The following is a 25,258-nucleotide window of genomic DNA, read 5'->3' as shown; positions in this document are numbered from 1 at the left end:
TTCTACATACGGCTGGTATCTTTCCTTGTTAGGTCTCGCTCCCTTTTTGTAAACCTTTGTTCCTTTGTTAAGAGCCTGCTAGGATATACTGAGCCCAAAGGGGCTCCTAATTGGTCATCTTCAACCCTGATCTTCGATTGATACATGTTGTGCACATCCGCCCAGGTCACGGCATGATATTCGATCAAATTTTACTTTAGCTGCTTCGAAGCTATCGAGCTTCGTTCGTTCAAGCCATGAGTGAAGGCCTGCACTGCCCAGTCATCGGAGACCGGTGGTAATTCCATTAGTTCCATCTGGAAGCGAGATACAAATTCCCTAAGTATCTCGTTCTCCCTTTGTTTGATCTTGAAGACGTCAGACTTCCTTGTAGCAACCTTGATGGTACCGGTATGTGCCTTCACAAAAGAATTTGCCAACATGGCAAACGAATCTATCGAGTTTGGGGGTACGTTGTGTACCACATCATGGTCCCCTTCGATAGTGTTTCTCCAAATTTCTTCAGCAAGACAGATTCAATCTCGTCATTCTTTAAATCATTCCCTTTTACAGCATAAGTATAATCGGTAATGTGCTCATTGGGGTTCGTGGTTCCGTTATACTTCGGGATATCGGGCATTCTGAATTTCTTCGGGATGGGCTTCGGAGCCTCACTATATGGGAATGGTTTCTGCACGAACTTCTTTGAATCTACACCCTTCAGAATCGGGGGTGCGCCCGGGATCTGATCAACCTTCGAGTTATAAGTCTCCACCTTTTTATCATTAGCCTCTATCTTTTTTTCTCCTGATTCAATCCTTTTGGTGAGGCCCTCGAGCATCTTTATAATAGCAGGGTCTGCTGCTGACCCGTTGTTACTCGATCTCTCTGGTGCCTACTCGACTCGAGGAGCCGTTTGCGGTGCTACTGTGCTTGGAGTTTTTTGTTGACTTTGTAGCTGAGCAATAGCCACTTGTTGTGCTTATAACATCTCAAAAATGACTTAAAGGCTAACTTCTCTTTCCTCCCGAGCTGGATTCCCCTGTGCTTCATGTTGGCTTTCCCCACGCACACTTCCGTTGGTATGCGAGCTCACATCAATATGCATAGCGTTACGTGAGCCCACGTCGGTGGGGATTTGTGTTGGTGCCACCGCAGGGTTATGCAGTGGTACACTGGCATCTGCACCGGTCTCTCCATGAAGCCCAATACCGTTATTTTCGTGTGCGTTTGCTGAGTTAGACATTTTTTTGACCTGAAATCAAAGATTCTTGGGCAAGAAAATGTGTGAAGAATAACTTGTCTTTTCAGAAAACTAGCACCAAAACAATCACTATTATTTTTAGCCCCACGGTGGGCGCCAAACTGTTTACCTTGAAAATGGCATTAATAATTATATTTGATTTTGTGGTTCTAAAATATGTGATTTATTTTAATACTAGTTGTTAGGCAATAGATGCTAAGTGTAAGTAAAGAGAATAAAATATGCAAACCAATGTTGTCGCAAGACTGGGCCTCGAGCTGGCTAGAACAGGGGGCCTCGAGGTCTAGTTAGGGCAGTTAGCAATGGACAATTGATGAAGAAAAAATGATATCGAAGACCTCGAAGATAGCCTTTTGCGGTTAATAATGGGCAATAAATGAAGAACAATAAGTGAACAATAAATGAACAAGTAATAGATCTGTAGAGTAATTGTTGCATGTTTAGGCAAGAAAAGCAGAGAATGTTCTATTGTATTGAATATTCATGTGTGTTACAAAATAACAAGGGTCCCCTTTATATAGGAGGGGGAATCCCAACGTAGTACATGTCTAATAATAATGAGGAAATGCTATTGGTACAGCTGTATAATGGCTCAGTACGGATTTGTACTATTCTTGCAGACCTGGTCAGCTCTAGCCACGTGTCCTTGGGAGTTTCCCCGCCCTTCCATGACGATCATCGATTTGTACTGCTCTGAGATTGACCATAGTGAACCTTTGATATGCTCCCTCGAGGGACGCACCTCGGGATCACACTTCAAATTCTGCTTCTAGCTTCTCGAGGTCAGGCGTGGAGTGCCACAGTAGCCCCAAAGTCGAACTCTCCGATTTTGGCTGTATACAATTAGGTTATAAAAGAGTTTTATAACCTAAAATTGCTTGTTTTTTAGTAACGTTTGTGAGGAAAATCTCAGAGTTGGATTGGGGTTTTTACTCCCTTGAGCAATAAGATTTTTCACGTAAAAATTTATGTTTTCTTTATTTTTTGCATTTATTAGTTACAGGAATTATAAGAACCAGTTTAAAAATCACGTTCTAAGGAAACATAAAAATTTGATAAAAATTTTTAATTGTTTGATACGTTATTCACCTTCCTCGAATATATAAGTGGTGCATAATTCTAACAATTTAGTTTACTCTGACTCCTATCGTGGAATTGATCTTCTATGATGAATATTTTTTGAATAAAAATAATCTTTAAAGATTTCCTATGTTTTATTTATCGATTTAATATGAAAATGATCATATAACCTGAAATTGTTTTGTAATCAACCACAAAATAGATCTTCCCTAACCGTCTTAGAGTATGACGTATGTGTATATCACTTTGTAAAAGATGAATTTACTAAATTTTCGAAGCAGGAGATAAAGTTTATTAGATTATTTTCTAAACGTACACTAGAGGTTTAAAAAGTGGGAAGCCACAAAATGATGAAAATTCAAATGAGGCGGAATTTATAAAAAGAAAATAAAAGAAAGGGAAAAAAAGCAAGTGAGAAAATTCTTTAGCTACGTGTCTCGCTTACGCACCTACACACTAAAAAACTATAATAGTTTTTGTTAGTTCATAATACTGATTCTACAAACGCTGAATTTATAATAGTGGTTAGGGGTGTTCACAAAAACCCGAAAAACCGAATCAAACCAAAAATCCAACTAAATCGATCAAAAAAATCGATACTTTTTGGTTTGGTTTGATTTTGGTTTTGAATTTTAAAAACCAATCAAATTTGGTTTGGGTTTGGTTTTAATCAGAAAAAACCGAAAAAAACTGAACCAAACCGACTATAGGACTAGCTATTTTAAATTTATTATTAAACCTTTATATATGTATATTTTTATACAAAGTTTCAAATATTTAATGGTAAATTTTAATATTTTGCACTTTTAGTATAGTTTTTTTTACCTTTACATTCTAGTTTGATTGGTAGTTTTATTTTGTTAAGTGTAAGAATTCATTTCGTGTTAAAAATAATATATTTTTAATTGAGTCTTTAAATTATTCATCACTATTTGATTCAATTATCATCAATATATCTTGGTAAATAATAGAATATTCAAAGGGCAATTGATTTGATAGTGTTACGTTGAAAATGTGGTATCCGGAATATGTGTTTAGTAGTGTATGTCTTATATTTAAGAAAAAACCCATAAATAACCAAAAAAAAAAAACGAAAAACCGACAAATCCGACATAAACCGAATCGAGAAAAAACTGACTTAATCAGTTTGGTTTTGCTCTAATATTTGAAAAACCGACTTACTTGATTTGGTTTCTTTTTAGGGAAAAACCGATTCAAACTGAACCATGAACACCCCTTAGTGGCATTATTGATTCATGTTTGTCGATAATTTGAATTTTTTTTTGTCATCAGTTAATTTAACAATAATTTATTTAAATTTATCGTACATGTACCAGACTTGATCACTAATGATAATTTCAATAGATCCATAAAAAAATACAATTGAAATTTCATAAAATATTGAAAAAAGACCGACAAATCTTTTTTGGGATTGAGTGAGATATCGTACACATGCCACAGAACAAATACGGATGATGGATTCAGATCATCCACATGCCAGATTTGCTCCTTCTTTCCTTTGTTTGTTGACTTGCTAAAATAGTAAATAGGAAAAGTATTCCTTTCTTTACTATCTTATACTTGAAATTCACTAGTTCCATTAATTTGCGCTTGTAGCGATGGCGGACTTAATAAGTGAAATGAAATGCGCTCTAGCAAAAAGAAAATCCATTCTCACGGCTCAAATTAGAGACCTTTTAATTAAAAATGTAAGAATCTAAACCTTCGACCACACCCTTTTAACGGTGGAAAGTATTTATTTCATTTTTTGCCGTGATTAAGAAAATATTTCTTATTGAATTAAAAAAAAGCAGAAAATATTCCTAAAACTTTGGGAGATTTTTTTGTTGATATAGATTCACATTCCCGAGGTAGAATCAAGTACTTCTAGCCCGGGGGACATGAACAATAAAGTTGGCGACATTTTAGTATTTTTTACGACATTATTATGGCAACCTAACTGATGAAAAAGGAAATGAGATGAAATTAGAAAAAAAAATATTTTGTTTAACAAAAGATCGATTTGAATTTTAAAGGATACAACCATATCTGATTCTCAAACAACATCATGTTCTGTATGGCTATAGATAGACAGATTTTAAGAATAAGGAATTTTCCTTCGAAACTTTGTCCCTAGAGAATTTGAAAGAACAAAAACTGCTGAGTCCTCACTTCACTGGCAGAGACTAAACTAGGATAATAATTTTGTTGTGAAACATTGTGAATTAACTAACGTACAACCTTACGTAAAGCAAATAGAGAATGAAAAATAATAAAGGATTTAATGAGATTCGGCTAAATTTAAATTTCGAAACAGAAACAAAGAGAGTTTTTTACTATAAATAAGAGGAAAAGCACACTATAAAGAATTATAAAAATCTATTAAAACAATGAGTTTCTCAAACCTATAAAGATTATGAGTTTCCCAAAAATATAAGGGGGAAAATTCCAAACATAAATAACAAATTTGTTGTGAAAGATTGTGGATTAACTAACGTACAATCTTACGCAAAGCAAATAGAGAATGAAAAATAATACAAGGATTTAATGAGAATCGGCTAAACTTAAATCTCGAGGCAGAAACAAAGAGAGTTTTTCACTATAAATAAGAGAAAAAACACACTATAAAGAATTATAAATCTATTAAAACAATGAGTTTCTCAAACCTATAAAGATTATGAGTTTCCCAAAAATATAAGAGAAAAAATTCCAAACATAAATAACAAACCTCAAGTACTAGTAACTAGATTCTGAATTTTATTTTTTGTACATATTGAATAAAAAAATTAACACACGATAAAGTTTGAGTAAAAACTAGTGATTTCGCTAAACTTATATATTCAAGCCTACACCGCCCTGATCATGATTTCCTATTAATTAAGACTGAAGATGTAATATAAGTTCAATAGGTGTTTGATCAAATTTTGTGAACTTAATGTTGTCTAGGGGTGTACAAATGAAACCTACGAACCGCATCAACCCGATAATTCGAGTTAAACCGAGAAAAAAAATCCGACTATGGTTTGGTTTGACTTGGTTTGGTGTGGGAAAAAAAAAATCCGACCACATTTGGTTTGGTTTAGTTTTAACTATAAAAAATCAAACCGAAACCAAACCAACCCGACATTATATGTATAGACGTTTTAAATATATTTAGTACATAACAATATTTATTGTAGTGCAGTTTATAAATATTTCTTAAGCTTTTTCTTAGTTTTATCTTTTCACGTATTATTTCAAGCTTGGACTTATAATTTTTGGATGATCCAATAAGTTTTATAGTTCATAAATGTTAGTAACTCAAATAAATCCTAAATCAATATCATATTAATACTAATGCTAATCAAAGACACTCAAATCAATTGTATTATGAATGAAAATAGTGTTGAATATTTATTTTTTAGTTTTTCCGTGGTTTAGATAAAATGCATAACTTATTTTTCTTTTATTGTTTAGCCATGTAAATAATAATACTTATTAGTTGTATTTATTTTAGTAACTTATTAGTAATTTTAAATTATGTTTGTTTTCATTATAGCTTATTAATAATACTTATTTTATGCGATTTTATTGTCTTTATTGTTGAATATTTTAGTACAATGCCATGACTCATCTCATATTTATGTTATTTTATTGAAAAACACCTTATATAATTCTATCTTACTAGTATTAAAGAAATATTTGGAGCACAAATTTTAAATTTCGTGCTATGAAGATTTTATGGGGAAAAAACCCGAAAAAACTCGAAAATCCGAAAAATCCGAGAAAAACCAAGATTGAAAAACCCAACTTTTATTGGTTTGGTTTGGTCTTTAGATTTAATAGCTCGATACAATTGATTTGGTTTGGTAATTAGAAAATTCGACCCAATCCGACCTATGTACACCCAGTGATATATATATATATATATATATATATATATATATATATATATATATATATATATATAACTTCAGTCATTAATTAATTTGAGTAATTATTACATGTTACGGCTAAACTTGTAACTTGGGTGGAATAAACAATCCTGTAGATGAGATTGTGACACAAAAAATAAAAGGATTTTTTTATATATAGGAAGTAATGTCCATATTATAAAAGGGGGAAAAGAAAGAGCGAAAGAGCTTTATTTAATTTATATAGAACAAAGAGTCAAAATTGTACCCAAGAACTCTAAAATAGTACTGCAATCAATTCCTCAGTACTATATGCCTAGCCAAGACAAATATGAAAAATTCTGTTTCCATACTTTTCAGACCAAATTAGTTCTGAAGATGCCACAGCGAATTCTTAAAATAAGGTGAGTAATTTGTTAATTCTTTCAACCCAATAATCGAGAATTATTAAATGAAAGTGAAGTTTATTGCTGAAGTAAGCTATAATGCTACCATAAAAAGAGGAGCATTTAAAATTACACAAGTTGCATTAAAAAAAAACTGTTTTGGAAGTACTGCCATATCCAAAAATGCATGAGTATCGATCTTTCTAGATGCCGTTCTCTTACATTTCTTTATTCAAAATTGAATTGAAGAAATGGTTTGGTCTTTGCTATAAGTGGTTGCTCCATTGACCTTCATTCAGAAAAGGAAGGGGCAAAATATGAGGAGAAGAAGAAGAAGAAGAAACTCATTACAATTTTCAAGATTGTTTCGTGTAATAATACAAATCGTTACGTCAAAAACATAGTATTATTTATTTTTATGTAATTGGGATAGTTTTATGTTTCGTTGCTTCTTCTAATTAACTCTTAACTTATGGTGTGACCCCTCAACTGCACTTTAATTCCTTTCTCCAAGGACTAAGATTCTTCCTTCACCTAAGACAAGATTTTAAATAAATCATAGCTTAATTATATTAAGAAAGGTAATTGATATTGACTTGTCTTCTGAAAATCATTTAGCATAAGTTTGAGCCAGCCATAGTATCTTATATTCTTCTTAAAAAGGTCCATGGTTTGAGAGGGGTTGGAGTGGGAGAGTGCTTTATATAGTGACGTACTTAATATTTTGCTAAAAAATAGACTCAACTAAAGATTGAACAATACCATCAAGAATTATGGTGGGATGAAAATGGTTTATCCACTCTTAACTGAAGGTTTGAGGTTTGAGTAATTCTGATAGAGGGAATTCCCCTTTAATAGACTTTATACATGTCACGACCCGGATTTTCCATTTTTGGGAGTCGTGATGGCGTTTCTATTAGTGAAAGCTAGACAAGCCACTATTCCGATTAATTTACCATTTTCATTTTTAACTTCTTAACAATTGAGGGTTATCATATTATAAACAGCGGAAAAGCAAAAATTTAACGATTAAGCTAATACCAATACGAATCCATACACATAAACCACCCAGAACTGGTATCACAATCTCACGGACTCTCTAGGAATACTACAAATAGGGTCCGAACAAAATAAATACATGTCTGTCTTTGAAATAGTAAAGAACAGAAGAAAACTAGATAGGAAGGGGACGCCAAAGCCTGCGGACGCCTACAGGACTACCTCGGGTCTCCTGATGGACTGAAGGCAGCAACCCCTAGCTCAGGTCTGTATGCTCCAGTACCGGGATATGCACAAAAGAGCGCAGAGAGTAGTATCAGCACAACCGACTCCATGTGCTGGTAAGTGTCGAGCCTAACCTCGGCGAAGTAGTGACGAGGTTAGGACACAACAATTAACATAACCTGCAGTTAAACAGTACCTAACAGAATAGCAGTAATAGAAGCAATAAAGTAACGAGGGAAGGGTAACATGCTATGGGGGAAATACCAACATAATCAATCACAGTAATAGTGAAATAAGACAATTAAGGTACTTGAATCGAAACAACAAGAAATCATAACAAACAGGCAATAAGTGCACGGCATCACCCTTCGTGTTTTATCTCTCTTCCTCACCATGTAAATATTAGAAATGTGCACGGCATCACCCTTCGTGCTTTATCTCTCTTCCTCACCATATGCATCAATATCAATGAAAATGTACACGGCATCATCCTTCGTGTTTTATCACTCTTTCCTCCCCAAATGCATAAATATGAATGTGCACGGCATTACCCTTCGTACTTTATCTCTCTTTCCTCACCCAAAAAATAGCAACAATAACATCTCGGCAAGGGAATCAACAACAAGAATAAACACATCCCGGCAAGGGAACCAACAGCAAGAAATAAATACCTCTCGGCAAGGGAATCAACAACAAGAATAAACACATCCCGGCAAGGGAACCAACAGTAAGAAATAAATACGTCCCAGCAAGGGAATCAACAGTACGAAATAAATACGTCCCGGCATGGGAATCAACTTGATGGGTTTTCAATGTCTTTGTCTTATGCTTCTTATATTTTGATGATCTAACAAACTTATTGTTAAGAACCACATAGAGAACCTGACTCACTTGGTACATATCTCAATTGAACGAAGTTCAGTCTGAACTCCAGCTAATGAACTGCTACAAAGAGGAATACGACAGGGACCTAATCCCTTGGTGTTCTCTGGCAGAAGTACAAGTCAATTATATAGCTGGAACGCAACTGCAGAAAGTGACTGCCTGCAATTGTACACGCGACAGTGCAGCAGACAGTGCAGCAGTCACTTCCCATTGGGAAGAAGCGTGTACCAAGAATTGACATCACCATTGTGATGTCTTTTGTAGTATAACAACCTGGTGCAAAGGCACAAGATATTCACTTGAGCATTTAGTTATATTCTCTCTAGCATTAAAGTGTTGATCCAGTAGTGAAGTCATAAGTGTGTCAAGAACAAGAAGACAACTCCACTAAAGGATCAGTTTCGCAATGAGTCTATATGTATCCGTAGTTGAGTTGTAATCTTGTTATATGCTCTTCATTGTAACTCCTATCTTGCTTTCTTAGAAGTTGTGTTTTAGGAAACCCAAAATCACGAACCTTCTAAGTTTGTGTTGTGACTAGAGTTAGTTATAAGTTACAGTCTTTGTAACTAGAGAGTGACAAAGTGGCTTGTGGTAAGAGTATCACAAGTTAGTTAAGTTGACGACTTTGTAATAGAGTCATTGCAAAGTGGCTTGTAATAGTGTGATTACAAGTTAGTGAAGTTGAAAGCATACAAGTGTAGGTCGTGGTTTTTGTCGCCTTGAGTGGGATTTTTCCACGTAAAAATCTCGTGTCTCTTTTACTTACTGCTTCATAAGTATTCTCAGTGGAAACTCATAGAGGATCAGGTACTCTATAGTTTGGTGGACTCATATAAACTAACAATTGATATCAGAGCAGGTTCTTTCTAAAAGGTTAACACCTAGAAAGGATCCCAATGGCTGCTCCACCCAACTTTAAGGAAGGATAATCAACCTACAGACCTCCTAGATTCAATGGTCAGTACAACGGCTGGTGGAAGACTCGTATGCATGATTTTATAATGTCCGAAGACTTAGAACTATAGGACATCATCTGTGATGGTATACATGTTCCTATGAAGAAACTTGGAGAAACTGGACCAATGGTGCCGAAAGACAGAAAAAAGTAGAGTGATGTTGATAGAAAAGCCGTAGAAAAGAACTATCATGCCAAGAAAATCTTGGTATGTGGTATAGGACCTGATGAGTACAATAGAGTCTCAGCTTGTGATTTTTTCAAAGAAATATGGGAAGCATTGCAAACCGCACATGAAGGAACTACTCAGGTTAAACAGTCCAAGTTTGACATGCTCACCACTGAGTATGAGATCTTCAAGATAAAGGATGATGAGTCTATACAGGATATGCATACTAGAATCACATCCATCATAAATGAGCTTCATTCACTTGGAGATGTTATTCCCAGAAACAGGCTTGTAAGGAAAATTCTCAGTGTTCTACCTGGTTCTTGGGAGAGTAAGGTGAATGCCATCACTAAAGCTAAAGATCTTCAAACTCTAACCATGGATGAGCTGATTGGTAATCTGAAGACATACGAGATGAATATAAAGAAAGACAGTGAAAGGAGAGAGCCAAAGAAGGAAAAGAACCTGGTGCTAAAGGCAGAAAACAGTGACTCAAGTGAAGAAGATAGTGATGGCCTATTGTTGATACCCAATTTTTCCCTATATATTTTCAATAAGCAAAATACCTTCAAAATAGCATGTATATGCATATATGAGCATGTCCAAAGATTTATTATTTTTTCCCCATAATTTTAAGGTTTTAAATTGATTATTTTCTCCCTTTTTATCCATAAAATCCCCAATAATTATTTTCAAAATTATTATTTTGATAATTCATCTATTTGATTTCTATATTTATGCCAAAAATATGGCTAAGGTAATTTTAACATATTTATCATTACATTTAGTATTTTTAAAGCTAAATTGCATATAATTGCAATATTAGGCCTTTTAAGATTTAATTATGTTTTATATGCATAAAATTGGATCCTGTATTTTTAAATTGCTAATTATGTATTATAAATTATTTTAGCATTTTTAAATTATTTTTTAGAAATTATCTACTATTTTGCTATAAATTAAATAGGGAAAAATGGCTATTTAACTTATAGCCAAAATTGGCTTTCAATTCTAGCCTAAATCAAACGGACCCCCAACCCAATTTAAAAACCCACCGGACCCAAGCCCAAACCCAAACCATACTCGACCCACCAACCCCATTCAATCTTGACCGTTGATCTTTCAGTTCAACGATCCCCATTCCCATTTCCTAAATTAAACCCAAACGACCCCCCCCCAAACCCTCTCATTCTCTCATTTACTCAACCGACACTCATCTCCCTCTCTCAACCTCTTGTTCTCTCTAGAACCTTCTCCTCTCCCCTCCTCTCCGATGAACCTTATCCACCTTCTCCGACCATCTCCCTACCTGAATCCATGGTGGCCTCGCCACCTACCAGCCTTATGGCTCCCTCTTGAACGTATGTCATCATTTTGAGGCCTTCAAGTGAACCAGAGGCGGTTCACTCGCCTCCCATGGTTTCTCATGCCATTTTTCGGCCATCCATGGTTGTTCAAGTAAGATCTATGACTTTTCCGGCTAAAACCGATAACTTTTCAAGGTTTTCTCACCTTCTCTGGGTTCTCCGAAACCCTAACTTTAAAGATTTTTCCGATCTCTTTTAGATCTATCCTAGATCTATGTATATTATGAGCTTTTGGTATTTTCCTCAAAGGTTTTTCCCAAATTTTTTTCAAAGTGACTTTTCGTCTTCAAGACTAGGTTTTCTTAACCTTTTTTTAAATGATTTCTCCTCTGATTTTTACTACTATCATATGATTTTACTATGTTTAAACGTTTTATTTATGTTTTCTTCTACCTGATTCATCACGTTGAAAACCTTAATTATTTTGGTTTTATCCGGGGTTCTGGAACTGTCTTTGTTTATTTGATTTATATGTATACCTGTTTCGATCGATTTCTTTATGGTTAGACCCTTTTCTTTGTTTATCTTGACTGATTCTAAGTTTTTACTGCTTTTAACTCAACTCTGTTAAAAACCCTAATTTCTTAAAGATTTTCTTCACTTGTTACTGTGAGTTTTAAAGACTTTCTTTACTTGTTCTGTGTGTTGGCCTGATTTTCTTTACCTGTTGTTGTGTGTTATATTGGTTTCTTCACTTTGGTTCCATGTGTTAGCCATAGCTACTTGACTTGGTTAAGTTTCTATTGATTACCATGCTTCGAGTGGGTTCCTTTTGCTACTGAGTCCTTAGCCTACTCGTGTCACTTCTGTATGATTGTGTTCATCTAGTTTGTTCATCTGTTGCTTTTTTTTGTCGATATGGCTGACCTTGCATGTCCGATATGCATGTTCATTCTTCTCTATTTATATGTCGAAGTGCAGAATCATGACTCCCTCTTGATTGATCCTGATTTCCTTAAATTACGGTTTGATTACACGGTTTTCTTATAAACCCCTAAAAAATTTAGTCGCTTGTTTAAGTTGATTGATTTCATTTCCTTATTTGTTGTGGTGCTTCATTCTTGTTGAATCCTTTCCTCAAATTAGTATATTCTGTACTTAGACTCAGTCCTATGCTCTATACTTTTACTACCCCTTATATGGTAAAAACAATCTTTCTCAACTTATTTTCTTTCCTTAGTTATCCCTCTTAGTATACGTTTAAGCTGTAATTTCTTGATTAAAGGGAAGTACTTGTATTAATTGGATTCTAATTGTGATTACTTCCATAATTGTGCTAAATCTTTACTTGTTACCTTATTTTCTACCTTATTTCAAAGCTATCAATACCCTAAGTCTTTCATTAACAAGACCAAACTTGGTTTTCAAAAAACCCCTCTCTCACTTATAGAAATATTCTATGTTATTCTACTACTATTAACCGGCTGCAAGCCAAGGCTAATCATTTGTAAACCTTGGTTCTTTCATTTTGTTTACCTCTATCTTCACTGGTATGTCCTAGTTTAATTTAAAGCCTCAACAACAACATGTTTCTATTCCTGCTTTAGTTTCTTTTATTTCTGGCCTGCTTTTACTTGTGGTCTTGCTGTGAAGTTTGTATCTAAGCATGCTGATATGATTCCTCCCCCCCCCCTTTAATTCATGTGGTTCAAGCATGCCTGGACGATTGTATTCTTTTACCTGCTGTGCACTTACCATTTTGTAAATCCCAAACCCCATATCCCTCCTCTATGTGTTTCATGACTGGTTTGTAATTATGCCAGTGTCTAACTATCTCTGAACATGTCCCTACCAGTCCTAATATTCCTACTGAGGTCAGGTGTCTGTAGTCAATATATATGTATCCCCAAATCCCCTTTTACCCCCATGTGTGATTGTTGATACCTAATTTTTCCCTATATATTTTCAATATGCAAAATAACTTCAAAATAGCACATATATGCATATATAAGCATGTCCAAGTGTTTTATTATTTTTTTCATAATTTTTAAAGGTTTAAATTGATTTATTTTCTCCTTTTATCCATAAAATTCCAATAATTATTTCTAAAATTATTATCTTGATAATTCATCCATTGGATTTTTATATTTATGCTAAAATATGACTAAGGTAATTTTACATATTTTTTCAATTTTATTTAGTATTTTTAAAGCTAAATTGCATATAATTGCAATAATAGCCCCTTTTAAGGTTTAATTAGGTTTTATATTCACAAAATTGGATCCTGTATTTTTAAATTGTTATTTATGTGTTATAAATTATTTTAGCCTTTTAAATTAGTTTTCAGAAATTATTTATTATTTTTATAAAATTAAAAGGAAAAAATGGCTATTTAACTTATAGCCAAAATTGGCTTTAAAATCTAGCCCAAATCGAATCCCCAATTCCCCAACCCAATTCCAATTCAAATCCGACCCTAACCCAATTTTAATCCAAGCCCAAACCGGATCCCTACCTACCCATTTGATCATGATCGTTTATCATTCAAATCAACGGTCCCCTTTTCCCCTTACTATTTTTTACCCAAAACGACCCCTATCCTAATTCATTTGTTACGGTCCGTCGCCCTTGAATCCCCTCTCCTCTCAAACTCTTTCTGAAACCTAAAACCAATCCTAGCCGCCGTCACCCAAACTAACCCTATTCCCCTTCGATCCTCACCCAATCCATGGACTCCCATGGCTATTTGAGATGTATACCGGTCTCATATGTCTACTGGTTGCCTTCTTTTGTGTTTTCATGGAAAGATCTCGAAGAGATCTAGTCCAGACCTTTCTCAACTTCTATCCATGGTCTCTTTCCTGCCATCCATGGTTGTTCGAGTCAGATCCTTGACTTTTCCGGCTAGATCGGTAACTTTTTGAAGTCTTTCTCATTTTTCTGAGTTCTTCAAAACCCTAACTTTAAAGGCTTTCCGATTTTCTTTCAGATCTGTTTTAGATCTGTGTATGTTATGAACCTCTTAAGTGTTTTCCTTAAAGGTTTTCCAATTTTTCAAAACGACTCTTTGTCTTAACGATTGGGGTTTTCTCAACCTCTTTTAAAAAGATCTCTTCTCTGATTTTCAATGTTGTTTTATGATTTTACTATGTTTAAACAATTTGTTATGTTTTCTTCTACCTGGTTCATCGTGTTAAAACCCTAGGTATTTTTGGTTTTATCCGGGTTCTGAAACTGTCTTTGTTTGTTTTGTATGTATACTTGTTTCGATTAAGTTCTTTGTATTTAGATCCTCTTCTTTGTTGACTGATTCAGAGTTCTTACCATTTTTAACTCGACTATTGTTAAAACCCTAATTTCCTAAAACTCTTCTCACTTGTTACTGTGAGTTTTTAAAGACTTCCTCTACTTATTTCCGTGTGTCGGTCTGATCTCTTTTACCTGTTGCTATGTGCTAGACTGGTTTCTTCACTTTGGTTCTATGTGTGAGCCATGACTACTTGACCTATTAATTGCCATGTTTCGAATGTGTTCTTTTACGACTGAATCCTTAGCCTACTCGCGTTACTGCTGTATGTTTATCTAGTTGCTTCTTTTGCCAATATGTTTGGCCTTGCATGTCTGATACTCTTGTTCATTCTTTCCTATTTATATGTCGAAGTGCAGAATCATGACCCCTTTCTTAATTGATCTTGATTTCCTAAGTTACGGTTTGGTTGCAAGGTTTTCTTATAAACCCTCAAGTTTACTCATTTGTTGATTCCCTTCCTTTATTTGCTGTAATGTTTCACCCTGCTGAATCCTTTCCCCAATTAAGTATATTTTGTACCTAGACTCAATTGTATACTCTATATTCTTACTATCCTTTATATGGTCAGAAATAAATCTTCCTCAAATTGATTTTCTTTCCTTAATTATCCCTGTTAGTATCCGTTAAGCAGTAATTCCTTGATTAAAGGGAAGTACTTGTATTAATGGGATTCTGATTGTGATTATTTCCATATTTGGGTTAAACTTTTACTTGTTACCTTATTTTCTACTCGTCTTCAAAGCTATAAATACCCTACCCTCTCTTCTCTACAAATAGGGACAACTAAGCTCAGAACACACACACACACACATTCAAACTCTCTTTTCTTTCTCCACTACTTGTGCTACTGCTTTGTCTAGTTGGCTGAAAGCCAAGGCTAGACTGTGGAACTCTACTCGCTTTATTTTCTAAATTTTGCTTCATTAACTGGTATGTCCTAGTTTATTTTTAAAGCTTCAACAACAACATGCTTCTTTATTATTTAGTCTCTCTCATTCTTGATCTACTTCTGCTTGTGGTTCTATTGTGAAACCTACATTTAAGTTACATTACCAGCATGCTATAATGTCTCCCCTTCCCCTTTAGATTAATGCACTCCCTATGTGTGTTTCAAGGCATACTTTGTCAGTCGCTTATTGTGTACTTGCCATCCTGTGAATCCCAAGTCCCTATCTCTTCAATGTGTTTATGTTCTTTCTGACCAGTTTGTGATTGTGCTAGTACCAGCTATTGTTGTGCATGTCCAACTAGTCCAAAAACCCTTTATGGGGCTATGTGTTTACAGTTAAATATCCTCTATGTCCCCAACCCCTCTACTCCCATGTTTATAACTGCTGAAGCATGTACTCCTCTCTGAATTTGTTCTGTATGTGTTACTGTTACTCCTAGTCCCTTTCCTTTTCGAAAACTATTTTATTAGGCAATCCTTCTGCTGTTTTACAAACTCACTTCAAACATGTTGTTTCTAAAAACTATTTTTCAACTCAACTCTTGTGAGTCTATGTCCAGCACTCTCACATGCACTCTTAGATCATTAGGTACTGCCCCTCTTGTGTGAGCCTTGTTTTGGGACCCTTGAGCTCCCTCTGAACCTAGACACACAAGGGTTGGCTCTTCCATACTGCACTTACTCTTAGTTATGCAATTTGGGTGTGAACACTGCCCGGGATCCCTTGAGGTCCTTAGGGAACTCTAACACACCCAGGTATGAGAATGGCTTTGGAACAGTATTGTCATTTGAAGTGGTTTATTACATAAATCAGAGAGGAAGTCAGGATCAGGCATCCTATGGTTATAACTTCTTATTTTTGCATTTCTTATGTAATTCTATCATAGGGACTGTAATAATTTGTAAACAAGTATTGGGGTGGCTAGTGAAAAGGGATGGGAAATATGCATGCCATAGTTGTTCAAGGGAAGAAAACATGTTATTAGGTTTTTATTCCAAGTTGTGCAATAGAAATCATGTTTAGGATTCATACAATGCATTAGAAATCGTCTTCTTAGGATTCATGTTGCCTGCTTCAACATGTCATTCATTAATCCATGTTTTATGTCTATCGCTTAGAAATCCTGCTCCTAGGGCAATAACAATAATGGTATAAAAGGCTGTTGTTTCAAAGATTCTGCAATTCTTGTGTACATTTAGAAAGCATGCCTTAGGGATTCTGTTTTCAACAACCCTGCCATTCGCATATGCATACTAGATACCATGTTTTAGGATCTTGTTTGCATTTTAAAACGCCTAGTTAATTACTGATTCAGGAGAAGTTAGTAATTTTCACATTGTGTTTTCTGAATAAAATTGGCAACGATCTCTACGACTAGAACATCATGTTCTAGGTAATCAAAATAATCTCCAAAATGTCTTAATGACTTGGAACAACTGCTGCATCTCGCTTTGCGCCTAGGCAAGCCTTAGGTAATTACTTAAATAAAACTGGAACTGCATTTGTTTAATCATCAACTGTCATAACCAGCAGGCAGGCCTGATTCGGATTTCTTTTTTGAGTCATGTGAAAAATCTGGTTCTGACTTAAACACCCTTCTTAGGACTTTAAATTCAGACCTTAACTGTGTATAAGTCATGATGTCTATGTGCACCATTTGTGGAGGTATAACTGAGCCTTCTACTTGCTTATATGTCTCCCCCTAATTGTAGTCTTATATGTATTTGTATGTCGCTTTAGTATTTTTGCATTTAAACCTGAGGGTCTGCTTTGAACTTCCTTCTTATAGGAATAGGAGTCCTAAATTCCTCCGAGACTAATATGAATGAGACGGGTAACAACATGTGATAGAGGTCGAGACCAACCCTCGCTTTAATTACCTTAATGGGGCGGGAAAGGGTAGATATGGATATGATGACCAGTGCACTAATACCACGTGTATCCCCTCTTCTTAGGAGTGTCATACCGGGTATTGCATTGATGTGATCCATATTACAAACAAACCTAGGACACCCCTTTATTTTTATAAGTACGCTTAGATTATAACTCTTTTCAAAACCTTACTTTTATTAATCATTTTTCAAACACTTGTGTACTTTAACTTAAATCCCCCATTATTTGAGCCCTACTTGCCTACTTGCTAATTGCACAAATTCACAAAAATTGTCTGACCGGGAACCACACTAGTGGATCCTGAGGGGTGCCTAACACCTTTCCCTTAGGATAATTTCAAGACTTTACCCTATCTCTGGTTATCAGACATAGTTGTAGTTGAACCTTATAGGTGCCCTAATGCACCTTACAATCGTTAGGTGGCGACTCTTCAAATACCCAATTTCCAAAAGGAAATGAGTCATTACACCCCATGAATGTCGAAACCCGAACCCCTCTCCACGGAGGGAAAAGGGGGCGTGACATCAGACACAAGAATTCCACAGCCTACAGGCCTCAGATGAATGGAGCTGTAGAAGCCGCCAACAAGAATATCAAGAAGATATTGAGGAAAATGATAGAAAAGCATAAATAGTGGCACGAGAAGTTATCATTTGCTCTATTGGGGTATCGCACCACAGTCGCACATCAACCAGGGCAACCCCTTTTATGCTGGTTTATGGTACATAGGCTGTCATTCCCGTTGAGGTAGAAATTCTATCCCTAAGGATCATACAAGAAGCTTAGCTCGATGACGCAGAGTGGGTAAAAAGTCATTATGAGAAACTAGCCCTTATAGATGGAAAGAGAATGAATGTAGTCTGTCATGGTCAACTCTACCAGAACAGAATGTCCAGAGCCTTCAACAAAAGAGTCAAGCCAAGTCAGTTCACACCGGGGCAGCTAGTGTTAAACAAAAAAAATTCGCATCAAGATGAAGCCAAAGAGAAGTTCTCTCCCAACTGGCAGGGTCCATACATGGTTCACTGGGTTTTGACAGGAGGAACCCTCATACTTGCAAAAATGGATGGAGAAGTCTGGTCAAAGCCGATTAATTCAGATGCAGTCAAGCATTACTATGTGTAATATTTATGATTTCCTTGTATGATGTAAATTGAACTACGCCTGACCTGATTCTTGTTTAAGAGGGGATACGTAGGTAGCCCTATGGGTTCAGTCACAAATTCAATAAAAATTTTATTTTCCCCCGCAATTGGAATCTGGGGCAGAATTTTGAGGAGGACCCTCAAAATTCCAAAGTAATTAAGCCAATCGACGCACGGGAAACATTCAGAAACATCAACCCATCAAACTGGGGCAAAATTTTGAGGAGGATCCTTAAAATTCCGTAGCAAGAGAGGTTGCAATGTCCTGAATTGCGCCACAGTCACCGGTTCATCTGAAAGCTATTTTTAATTATACATTTATGTCATACTTTTACAAAATAATACATGTTTATTATTGAAACTGCTTTGTTTAGCAACGCTACCCCAATGATACAGACGATATCACTAGATCAAAGCCGAACGAGTCAAGCAAAAGCCAGCGGGGATATGAACTAACCTCCCCCCTTACAAAACTCACGATTTTTCTTTGGATGTAGGCACTAAGATTGCAAAATCATTAAACATACTATATGCCCATGCGACGAACATTGTTCAAAATACAATTCTCAGAACCGTTGCACTTGCCAACATCTGCCATCAGCACACACCAGTGATGTCTCGTATGTCACAATGCTCCTAGTAATCACAACGCCGCAATCTGCTATCAGCTAAGAAAACTCTACTGTCATTGCTATCTTATTTTTTTCATAAGGCTACCGTTCTGCCTTCCAATTTGCATAAGGCTACCATTCTGCCTTCCGAGACTAAACATTATCTCCATCTACATCTACATTGCATAAGGCTACCGTTTTTCCTTCCAATTTGCATAAGGCTACCATTCTGCCTTTCGAGACCAAACGTTGTCTCCATCTGTATCTGCATTGCATAAGACTACTATTTTGCCTTCCGATTTGCATAAGGCTAGCATTCTGCCTTCCGAGGTTAAACTCTACCTCCATCTGCATCTGCATTGCATAAGGCTACTATTCTGCCTTCTAATTTGCATAAGGCTACCATTCTGCCTTCCGAGGTTAAGCTCTACCTCCATCTGCATCTGCATTGCATAAGGCCACCATTCTGCCTTTCAAGGTTAAGCTCTACCTCCATCTGTATCTACATTGCATAAGGCTACCATTCTGCCTTCCGAGGCTAAGCTCTGCCTCCAATTTTCTTCGAACCTAAGCATTATCCCATGCACTATTTATCTCGCTTCTCTTACGGGCTAAGCTCTGCCTTTCAATTCGCAAGACTAAGCTCTGTCTTGTCTGCATCATACTACTGCATCCTTTATAGACTGAAATATTTCCAATTCATCCAAAGACATCATCGTTCACCATCTCCATAGCCCGAGAACACCATGTCATAGCCTGAGGATCTCTTTCAATCTTTTGCATATCATTATTCAAAGTCGTCAAAGTTCAGATGCACCAACCTCATAGCCCGAGAACATCATTTCATGGCTTGAGAATCCTTTATCATATGCTTCATAGCCCAGGACATCATGGTCTAAGGACATCATCCTCATCGTCCGAAGACAACACTCATGGCCGTCCAACGGGAATTTGCATCATGTTTAAATTTATGCACAATATACGCTTGTATTGTTTCTAATTGAAGGTAAACCGGCGAGCAACGGCTACCCCAGCAGGAGAGACCCCACTACAGTTCCCTCAGCCATATCAAACCTAACCATTCCCGTAAACCTTTCACTCACCCAACCCTAGATATTGCGTCTGTTCTTAAAAGGTCTTCATCGGTATACTCAGCCGTTGGATCCTGAACTACATACGGCTTGATTCCTGTAAAACCAGGGATATGGAGGCAACTTAGAAGCCAGGGTGCGGCCTAAACCGCTTCAAACCATTTCGCTCGGTCAAAATTGGCCATCATATCTTTACCTGACAACTCTTTCATCCTTCCCGGGTAAAAGGGACAGCTGTTGATACCCAATTTTTCCCTATATATTTTTAATATGCAAAATACCAAAATAGTATGTATATTCATATATAAGCATGTCCAAAGTTTTTATTATTTTTTTCCATAATTTTAAGGTTTTAAATTGATTATTTTTCTCCCTTTTTATCCATAAAAACCCCAATAATTATTTCAAAAATTATTATTTTGATAATTCATCTATTGGATTTCTATATTTATGCCAAAATATGGCTAATATAATTTTTACATATTTTTATCATTGCATTTAGTATTTCTAAAGCTAAATTGCACATAATTACAATATTAGCCCTTTTAAGATTTAATTATGTTTTATATGCATAAAATTGGGTCCTATATTTTTAAATTGCTAATTATGTATTATAAATAATTTTAGCATTTTTAAATTATTTTTTAAAAATTATCTACTATTTTCTATAAATTAAATAGGAAAAAACTAGCTATTTAACTTATAGCCAAAATTGGCTTTCAATTCTAGCCTAAATCATACGGACCCCCAACCTAATTTAAAAACCCACCAGACCCAAGCCCAGACCCAAGCCTAAACCCAAACCATACCCGACCCACCTACCCCATTCAATCTTGACCGTTGATCATTCAGATCAACGGTCCCCATTCCCCTTTCCTAAATTAAACCCAAATGACCCCCCCCAAACCCTCTCATTCTCTCATTCTCTCAACCGACACTCATCTCCCTCTCTCTACCTCTAGTTCTCTCTAGAACATTCTCCTCTCCCATCCTCTTCAATGAACCTTATCCACCTTCTCCGGCCTTCTCCCTACCTGAATCCATGGTGGCCTCGCCACCTACCAGCCTTATGGCTCCCTCTTGAATGTGTGTCATCATTTTAAGGCCTCCAAGTGAACCAGAGGCGGTTCACTCGCCTCCCATGGTTTCTCATGCCATTTTCCGGCCATCCATGGTTGTTCGAGTAAGATCTATGACTTTTCCGGCTAAAATCGGTAACTTTTCAAGGTTTTCTCACCTTCTCTGGGGTTCTCCGAAAACCTAACTTTAAAGATTTTTCCGATCTCTTTTAGATCTGTGTATATTATGAGCTTTTGGTGTTTTCCTCAAAGGTTTTTCCCGATTTTTTTTCAAAGTGACTTTTCGTCTTCAAGACTAGGGTTTCTTAACCTTTTTTTTAAATGACTTATCCTCTGATTTTTACTACTATCATATGATTTTACTATGTTTAAACGGTTTATTTATGTTTTCTTCTACCTGATTCATCACGTGTTAATTATTTTGGTTTTATCCGGGGTTCTGGAACTGTCTTTGTTTATTTGATTTATATATATGACTCCCTCTTGATTGATCCTGATTTTCTTAAATTACGGTTTGATTGCAAAGTTTTCTTATAAACCACTAAAAATTTTACTCGTTTGTTTAAGTTGATTGATTTCATTCCCTTATTTTTTGTGGTGCTTCATTCTTGCTGAATCCTTCTTCAAATTAGTATATTCTGTACTTAGACTCAATCATATGCTCTATACTTTTACTACCCCTTATATGGTAAAAAACAATCTTTCTTAACTGATTTTCTTTCCTTAGTTATCCCTCTTAGTATCTGTTTAAGCTATAATTCCTTGATTAAAAGGAAGTATTTGTATTAATTGGATTCTAATTGTAATTACTTCCATAATTGTGCTAAACCTTTACTTGTTACCTTATTTTCTACCTATTTTTAAAGCTATAAATACCCTAAGTCTTTCATTAACAAGACCAGACTTGGCTTTCAAAAAACCCTTCTCTCACTTAAAGAAAAATTATGTATTATTCTACTACTATTTGTCGACAAGCCAAGGCTAATCATCTGTAAACCTTGGTTCTTTCATTTTGTTTACCTCTATCTTCACTGGTATGTCCTAGTTTAATTTAAAGCCTCAACAACAATATGTTTCTATTCCTGCTTCAGTTTCTTTTATTTCTGGCCTGCTTTTACTTGTGGTCTTGTTGTGAAGTTTGTATCTAAGCATGCTGATATGATCCCCCCCTTAATTCATGTGGTTCAAGTATCCCTAGACGATTGTATTTTTTTACCTGTTGTGCACTTATCATTTTGTGAATGCCAAACCCCCTATCCCTCATCTTTGTGTTTCATGACTGGTTTGTAATTATGCTAGTGTCTAACTATCTCTGAGCATGTCCCTACCAGTCCTAATATTCCTGCTGAGTTCAGGTGTCTGTGGTCAATATATATGTATCCCCAAATCCCATTTTACCCCATGTGTGATTACCGAATTCATTCACTTGCTGTGTGTGGTCTTACCCTGAAGTGTTTGAACTCTGTCTTACTAATACAACTTCTTTCAACCATCTCTGTTACTGATTGCTTTCAAAATGGACCTACCAGTCCAATTTTTTAAACAAGCTCCTTTCAAACATGTGTCCTGCACTTTCACTATATTCTTAGACCACTAGGTTCCGCCCCTTTTGTGTAAGCCTTGCCTTGGGACCCTTGAGCTCCCTCTTAACTTGGACACATAAAAGATGGCCTTTCCACACTGCACTTACTCTATCTTAGCTATGAAATCTGGGTGTGAGCACTGCCCGGGATCCCTTGAGGTCCTTAGGGAACTCTGACACACCTAGATATAAGGAAAAGCTACGAAACAATCTTGGCACTTGAGGTGATTGATTACATAACTCATAGATGAAGTCCTAATCAGGCTTCCTATAGTGTAACTTCTTATTTTCATTACTACTTATGTAATTCGTTTCAATGTTGGTCTATAATAACTTATTGTAAACAAGTATTGGGATTGGCTAGTGAAAAGGGATGTGGTAAATATGCATGCTATAGTTGTTAAGAGATAGAAAACATGTTGTTAGGTTTATATTCCTAATTGCGCAATAGAAACCATGCTTAGGGTTCATACATGCATTAGAAATCATGCTCTTAGGTCCCATGTGTCTTGCTTCAGCATCTCATCCGTCACTAATCCATGTTTTATATCTATTACTTAGAAATTCTGCTCCTAGGACGATAACAACATTGGCATAAAAGTTGTTACTCTTGTACTTTCAGAAGTCATACTTCAATAATTCTGCAACTCTTGTGTGCATTTAGAAATCATGCCTTATGAATTCTTTTTTTTTTAACAACCCTGCTATCTGCATGTGCATAGTAGATATCATGTTCTAGGACCCTGTTTGCATTTTGACACCTAGTTAATTACTGATTCATGAAAAGGTAATAAAACATAATCCCACCTTATGATGTTTTCTGAATATAACTGGTAATAATCTATGTATTCGTATCAACTAGAACAGCATGCTCTTAGGGAAAAATAATTTCCACACTATTTTAATAATTTTGAATAACTGTTGCATACTATTTTACGCCTAGGCAAGCCTTAGTTAATAACTTTAAATAAAACCAAAACCATCTCTGTGATTAATTATCAACTATTAAAATCAGTAGGCATGCCTGATTCAGACTTCTTTTTTGAGTCATGTAATAAATCTGGTTCTACTGTTATCACTTAAATAACATGCATAGGATTTAAATTCAGACTTTAACTGTGTATGAGTCATGCTGTCTATGTGCATTACCTGTGGAGGTATATTTGAGCCTTTCGTTTGTCTTCCATGCTCCCCTTAATTGAAGTCCTACTTGTTATTGTATGTCGCCTTAGTATTTTACCTTTAAACATGAGGGTCTGCTTAGAACCTCCTTCTTATAGGATAAGAGTTCTAAATTCCTCTGGGACTGATAGGAAGGGACGAGTAACAGCATGCAATAAGGGTCGAGACCAACCCTTGCTTTAATTATCTTCACGGGGCGGGAAAGGGTAGATATGGATATGATGACCGGTGTGTTAATACCACGTGTAGCCCCTCTTTGAGGAGTGTTATACCGGGTATTGAATTGATGTGATCCATATTAACAAACATAGGACACCTCCTTTACATTCATAAGCATGCTTAGATTGTAACTCTTTTCGAAATTTCGCTTTTTCACGAATTGTCTTTCAAACACTTGTGTGTTTAAACTTAAATCCCCCACTATGTGAGCCATACTTGTTTATTTTCTAATTTTACAATTCACAAAAACTGTTTGGCCGAGAACCATACTAGTGGATCCTGAGGGGTACCTAACACCTTCCCTTTAGAATAATTTCAGGCACTTACCCTATCTCTGGTTACCAATCGTGGTTATCAATGAACCCTATAGGTGCCCTAATGCACCTTAATATCGTTAGGTGGTGACTCTCCAAAATGCAACCCCCTTTCCCAAAAGGAAAGAGTTGTCCCAACCAAAATGTCATGAACCCGATTCGGCAAAGGAAAAAGGCGGTGCGACACCTATCTTATTAAAAGGTTTCAAAAGATGGTTCGAATAAATGGTGGTATACCAAAGAGGGGCAGTTCAAGTAAAGCAAGGAACAATGATCTCTGTCATAGGTGCGGAAAGCCAGGGCATTTCATCAAAGACTGTCCACTTCTGAAATAGGAGCAATACAAACAAAACCTCGACAAAGCAGCAAAAAGGAACCTTGTTCGAGACAAACGATTTAGTCAAAAAAGTACAGCTGACAATATTATGAAGCAGGCTCTTGCTGCTTGGGGAGACTCCTCCAGCAAATCAGAAAGGGAACCAGATGTAGAAAATAGCTCCATAATGGCAGTGGAAACTGAAGCAACAAAATATGACTCACTGTTTGCACTGATGGCTCAGTCTAACGATAACGAAGAGTATGAAAATGATGAGGCAAATTTTAGGGATGTTCAGAGAAATCTGAAATCCTACTCTTCTAAGAAGTTAAGGTCATTAGCAAATGTTCTAATTGATGCATATTATAGCCTTATTAATTATAAGGAGATCTTGACCATAGAGCTAGGAGATGCTGAATAA

General features: G+C 36.0%; 1 protein-coding gene across 1 annotated transcript in view; it reads left to right on the top strand.

Annotated features, from left to right (window-relative positions):
* Positions 1-25,258, top strand: part of LOC138875864 (WEB family protein At5g16730, chloroplastic-like) — a 29,474-nt gene extending 4,216 nt beyond the window's left edge. The window contains exons 4-5 of the mRNA XM_070154738.1: positions 9,891-10,306; positions 24,857-25,258. Coding sequence (XP_070010839.1) covers positions 9,891-10,306; positions 24,857-25,258 — 818 coding nt within the window. The remainder of the gene's footprint in view (positions 1-9,890; positions 10,307-24,856) is intronic.

Source organism: Nicotiana sylvestris, chromosome 8, assembly GCF_000393655.2.
Source record: "Nicotiana sylvestris chromosome 8, ASM39365v2, whole genome shotgun sequence".
NCBI classification, from domain to species: Eukaryota; Viridiplantae; Streptophyta; class Magnoliopsida; order Solanales; family Solanaceae; genus Nicotiana; species Nicotiana sylvestris.
Note: the sequence above shows the minus strand (reverse complement) of the source record. Positions and strands in the feature narration are given on the sequence as shown.